Source organism: Chinchilla lanigera, unplaced genomic scaffold, assembly GCF_000276665.1.
Source record: "Chinchilla lanigera isolate Chin_1 unplaced genomic scaffold, ChiLan1.0 scaffold00203, whole genome shotgun sequence".
Lineage (NCBI taxonomy): Eukaryota > Metazoa > Chordata > Mammalia > Rodentia > Chinchillidae > Chinchilla > Chinchilla lanigera.
Genome location: NW_004955604.1, coordinates 507,141 through 513,692, shown reverse-complemented (window position 1 = coordinate 513,692; position 6,552 = coordinate 507,141). Strand labels below are relative to the sequence as shown.

At 35.2% G+C, this 6,552-nt stretch overlaps 1 protein-coding gene across 1 annotated transcript in view; it reads right to left on the bottom strand.

Moving 5' to 3' along the window:
- Positions 1-777: 777 nt before the first annotated feature.
- The window catches only part of LOC102019555, a 41,061-nt gene continuing 35,286 nt past the window's right edge, over positions 778-6,552 (bottom strand). Inside the window, exon 6 of the mRNA XM_005414874.2 lies at positions 778-1,573. Within this exon, the coding sequence (XP_005414931.2) occupies positions 778-1,573 (796 nt within the window). The remainder of the gene's footprint in view (positions 1,574-6,552) is intronic.

Here is a 6,552-nt window from a genome sequence, read left to right as displayed (position 1 = left end):
AAAGGAATCCTCCACTGTTGATGGGAGTGTACACTGATGTGGCCAAAATCAGTGTGGAGATTCCTTTAACAAGTAGAATTAAAGGTACCTTTCGATCAAACTAGTCCCCTTTTTAGATCCTTCCAGAAGAATTACAAACATCATACCTGAGCAATATATGTGCACCTATGTTTATAGCAGCACAATTTGTAATGATAAATCTTGGAAAAAACCCAAATGCCCATCAGCTGAAGAATGTATAAAAAGAGATTGTACTTATAGTGTCATATAAAAACCTGGATCTGACATAAAAGAACAAATGATAGAAATCCAGAAAGGTACAATAGACTAATAAAAGTATATTAAGAGAGTTAATCCTCATTTAAATATATAGTAATTATATATGTACATACATATACATATTTCACTGACAAAAGTAAGTTAAAATGTGTAATTACTTGAGACTGGTAAAGAAAAATATTCCATACAAAAAACAAAGAATGGAAAAAAGAAAGAAGGAACGCAGAGAGACAGGCTGGAAGTCACTGAATAAAGAAGTCAAAAAGTTTCACTTGTAAAATAAAATTATATTAATCATTAATATTAAAAATTATTTTATTTCAAATGCTTTAAATTACTGTTGATTAGAAAAATAACTCTAGCTATCATCTTTACACCCAACTCTATAGTAAAACTGGCTCATGATTGTGCTTTGGGCTTTGTGATGGGTGAGTGCGTGCAGTACTGAAGACATGAAAAGTAGACTCATTGACATGTCTGAACAGGTGAGATGCGTGTTCACTTCCTCCACAGGGGCCTGCACGCACACTGTTCACGGGCCATGAGAATGAAGGGACTAGCAGCAGGGAAACAAGCACTGGTTAAGGTAGAAGTTTTAACCAGCCACCAAGCAGCTCTGTCATAAAGAGAAAACCAGACATAAATGACTGAAGACAGGGCATAGAAGGACACAAAGGTACAGACCAGCGTGAGGATGCTTTGAGAAGCTCTTGTCTCAGCGGAAGATCTTGGTGAGATGTTGTGTCTGTGAATATGCTGAGTTTGGTGCTTGTGCCTGTACAGAATGAAAACCATGGAGCCACTGCTCCAGATCATAAGTTTCAAACACAAAATGTCGTGTGATAATGACAAGGCTGCAAAAATGGAGTTTGTGTCTTTGTCAGGACTCATAATTAAACAGTACTGAAAATCTATAATGTTTGTGACGTTTTTGTTGCTCTTTTTGTCACTCACCAATATAGGAATTCTGATGTTTAGCAGCATGTGCAGGACCCAGCAAATGATGGTACAGGGTCCGATGCAGTTTAGGGCTTTCACTTTCAGCTCTGCCCACCTGGAGCTCCTGGGGCTGATGGTGATGGCCTGGAAGACACTCAGCAGGCAGGTGGTGCTGAAGGACATACCCTTTCCTACTGCTTGAAGATAGAAAACTAGTTTGCATCCAACATTATTGAGGAAGTCTTCCATCCCAAGAGCTGCCATGGTCTCTGGGATTCCCCTGCACAGAATGTACAAGAAGTTGGCCACAGTCAGGTGCCTGAGAATCACATCTGTAGACCTGGACCTGCATCCACTGAAGTAAAGGAAGACAGACTGACATAAAAGTGAAACATTTCCCAGACTTCCAAAGACAATTGGGAAAAGTAAGAAGATTACAAATTTCAGATCCATAGCTGACATTCTTCAACGGTGTATTCATATGTTGATTCATATCAACATTCCAAAATATAGGATTCTGCATAGAAAAATAAGTTGTGAGGAAAGAAACTGTCAATGAGTCTTTGGTTGACCAGTATTGCGTGTCTATATCTGTTTTCATGAGAAGCCACTTTGAAGATATCAATATGTAATACAACCACCATTGTTAATTCCCTACCACTTTGTTTGTAACTCTGTATTGTCTGTATTGTGCTTGTGATATGTTGTAAAATGTTGTCTGTCTGTTAATGTTTCCCTCCTTTTATCTTTAAAATAAAAAAAAATAAGTTGCGAGGAAATTTTTTCATATGCAATCAATTCAAAATTATGCACATTTATATTCCTTAAAATTATATTTCCACTATATATTTTGCATTTTTAAAAGTTTTTTAATTTTGAATGTTCCTTTTCATTATATAGCATTTTAAATATCTGCATCACTCTGATTTGTGGCATCCCAATTCTAACATACTTACTGCCACAAGACGGTGGGTTAAGATCTAATCCTGTTTCCCTTAAAGAGAAAGCATGGTTAGTAGAGCAGGTATGTGACTCACCTAAATGTCATCAAGATATATGCATCTCTCAGTCAGGCTTCAGTGACATTTTTCTTATTTCTGTGCTGTATTTTCACAAAGCCAGAGTAGTGGTGGTTTTAGAATCCATATATAACTTCTCATATTTGAAATATCTCTATAGACATATTGGACTGTGAGAATCCCCATTCTGTGTGAATACTTTACACCACAGAATCATTCCTAAAGAAATATTCAAAAGCACTTTGAACAGCAGAATGATTTCCTGATTGGTGTCTTTACAGCTTAGAGCAATCATTGAAGCCATCTTTTGTGCTGGTCATATGACAGCACATGGTGAGCAGTTAGCGGCTGCTGAGGGGTCTCAGACCTCTGTTCAAAGCTTAGCCTGGGCCTCAGAAATCATCCTTCCTCCCTTTGTGTTTCTGTCACACCGAATGGACCGCTTTACCAAATATGGTGACTCACCAAAACGCAGATGCTGAATTAGTTCCTTCTCTCACAGCCTCTACTTCACAGACTAGAACAGAAAATACCAAGTTCCTACAAGCTTCCTGAACAGCAAATTGAGGCGACAGTCGCAAGACCTCCTGCTTGTGTGGGAGGGAGGTGTCCAGATCCCAAGATATGGGCCATGGTTGTGTGATCTCAATTCCCCTGAAACGCAATTACCACTTCACCTGTAATTTTCATGACAGTGCATGTTCAGGAAGTTGAGATGACAGTAAGAAACAAGTAAAGAAGTCAATAAGGTCTTTCCAGATCCCAATTCCCAGAAACAATTAGAAGTTTCTGTGGGCGTCTCCATGTAGAGAGTTTGAGTGCTTTGGAGAATCCTTCCCCAGCAGCTACAGGAGCGCAGTCACGTAGGGCGCAAGGAGAAACTTTGCCGTCTGAAAGATAAAGAAAACTCAGAGAAGCCTGTGTATTTTCTCCAATTTTAATTGATACACAAAAACAAATACATATGTGGGTGTTTCCATAAACATATGGTTTAAAGTACATATATATAAAGACTATATATAATTACATATACCGAATTATACATATAGGAATGATAAATATCTTCCTTGCATATTTTTGGTGATAACATTAAATATGATCTTAGCCATTTTCAAGAATATCATATTGTTAATGACTATCATTACCATGCTTTAAAGTATGTCTCTAGAACCTACTACTACCTATAAGGAGATGATTAATCTACCCAGAAGACCCCAGGCCTTAGTCAAGGGTGACCAACGTTCTGCTTTTCTGAGTGTAACTGATTTATATCACGCATACATCATGCAGTATGTGCTCATCTGTGCCTGGATTATTTGTCATAACATAAAATCTTTGCTACTCACCTACCTTATTCACAGTGATGGGTTATTTTTTTTAATCTGGAGTAGTTTTGCAACGAACCTTCATATCACGTTTTCTTTATCCATCCATCTATTGGTGACCACTTATTGATGACCATTCATCTATTGATGACCACTTAGATTAAATGTCCTAGGTATTGTGAACAATGCTACAAGAATCATACAAGTGTATTTATCACTTTACTATATTGATTCAGTTTTCTATAGATATATACTCTGAAGATTTGATAGTGTATATGGTAGTTCTGCTTTTAATTTATTTAGGAATCTCCCTCCTATTTTCCACAACAACAACAATAATCTACATTCCACCAATAGTGTCTGAAGCCTCATGTTTTGCCACATCTGATTCAACACTTGAGTTCTTTCATGCATATTATCAAGAGCCACCCTGACAGGTATGATGGAATATCTCCCTGAGGTTTGAATTTGCATTTCCTAATGATTTTGAATTTTGAATTGAATTTGAATTTTGAACCTTTTTTCATAGACCAGCTGACCATTTGTTTTCTCAGAGAGATAGACAAAGGACTAAAACACAATCTCAGAAATATCTATTCATTTCTTTGTTAACTTTTCATTTCAGTTCTTTATTAATCCAACATTATACACTCTTTGCTTTACTTTTTAAATTTTTATTTTTTATTTGTTCACATTTGTAGTACATAATGATTATATTCTTCATGGAGAGCAGCTGGTACATGTACATTTCTTATCATGAATAGCTTGATAAAAGCATATAAATTGTCATGGAAGATTTCTACAAGTGATAAAGACCGAAAAAGCTAGAAAAAGATCACTAAACAATTATCAATATATGTTCAGAAGGGGCTGGGGATTTAGCTCAGCGGCAAAGCGCCTGCCTGGCAAGCGCAAGGTCATGAGTTTGGTTCCCGGTACCAGAGAAAAACCAATTAACAATATATGTTCAGAAAAAATAAAACCTTATCTGGAAGGCCAGATAAGGTGATATACTTAGAGTTGAAAGACAAAGCTCACAACCAAAAACACTGTCATTCAGTAATGAAAGAGGAATTCCTAGATAATAAATGCTGAAGTGATATTGAGAGTTTTAAACCTTAATTATGAAAATGGAGACTAATGGCTTCAAATATTTTCACAAGCTGGATGTATATCTAACTGGACTGGAATAGAAGTATAAATCTATAAAAGACACTTGCCAAATTTTTAAAAGACTTATGATTTTGTAGCAACTTTTATAAGACTAACAATTATATCAAATAACTTTATCTCTTTGGAAATTATGCCTACTCACTCATTTATACATAAATTACTGAATTAGAAACCAATTACAGGACAGAGTAAGAAAACTATCCAAGATTTTAGAAAGACAGAGAAAGAGGAGATTATACAGTGGGTTTTTTCTATCCAGAGATACCTCTTTTTGACTGAGAATGTTCAGAATAAAGGAGTGAATGGAACTATTTTGTTGTCTACACATGTATCTTTCACTGAATAACTGGGATTAATCAGGTAAGCATAAAAATCATTAAGGATATCATGAGAAATCACTTTGAAGATATCAATATGTAATACAACAAGCATTGTTAATTCCCTACCACTTTGTTTGTAACTCCATACTGTCTGTACTGTTCTTTTGCTATTTTGTAAAATGTTGCCTGTCTGTTAATGTTTTCCTCCTTTTATTTTTAAAATAAAAAAATAAAAGTGATTTAAACAGCTCAAAAAAAATCATTAAGGATACTATGAGATGTAATTGAGGTATAATTGATTTCCCAAAACTCATATCTGTTCTCAAACATTAGGTAGGTGTGACATATTTGGAAAGAAAAATGGAAAAATAATGCATAAATACATTTTAAATAATTGTACTTTGCAAAATGTACAAAAAATTTGGTAAAGTTATGAAAATATGAGTAAAATCATAACATTATATAATTGTAATTTCTTTTGCTATCCAAATTCTTTTTAATAAGATGAGATCCCGGGTGTACATTCTTTGTAGTATTTCCTGTACTACCTGGGTTGTGTTTGTGAAATCTTTAAAATGGAGAAGAAATGGACAGATATCTAGATACATATGAATTACCAAAGTTCAATCAAGTAGATGTCAAAATTCTAAATAAATCAATATCAGTCAATGAAATTTAAAGTGTAATTAAAAATACACCAACAAAGAAAAGCCCAGGTTCTGATGGATTCACTGCCAAATTCCTCAAGAAATTTAGAGAAGACGTACTGCCATAACTCATCAAACATGTTTAATGGAATTGCAAGATGAACAATAAGCTGAAATTCATTCCTGGAGGCAAGATTACCCTGAAACCAAAAGCAGAGAGGGGTCAAACCAAAAGAGATCCACAGTTCAATCTCCCTAATGAACATAAACCCAACAATCCTCAATAAGTTACTGGCAAACAGAATACAGCAAGTCATCAAGAAGACTGTACACCATGACCAAGTAGAATTCATCCTACAGACACAGAGATGGTTCAACATATGCAATCGGTAAATATAATGCACCATATTAACAGAGCCAAGGACAAAAACCTCATGGTTATCTCAATAGATGTAGAAAAAGACTTGACAGTGTCTAACACCTATTCATGATAAAACCATACAGAAAATTTGAATAGATGGTCTTTATCTCAATCTGATAAAAGCCATCTATGACAAACTAATAGCCAACATCATATTAAATGGTAAAACACTGAAAGCTTTCACTCTAAAGTCAGGAACAAGATAACTATGTCCACTATTGCCACTTCTATTCAATATAGAAGAAATCAAAGTAGAAATTAAACACTATTTACAATCAAACAAAAATGCACATACAACCTACCGGAACCTGTTGGATGCAATGAAAGCATTCCTCAGAGGGAAATTTATAACAGTGGATTCCCACATTAGGAAAACAGAATGAGCACATATAAACAATCTTATATTACACTTCAAACTTCTAGTAAAAG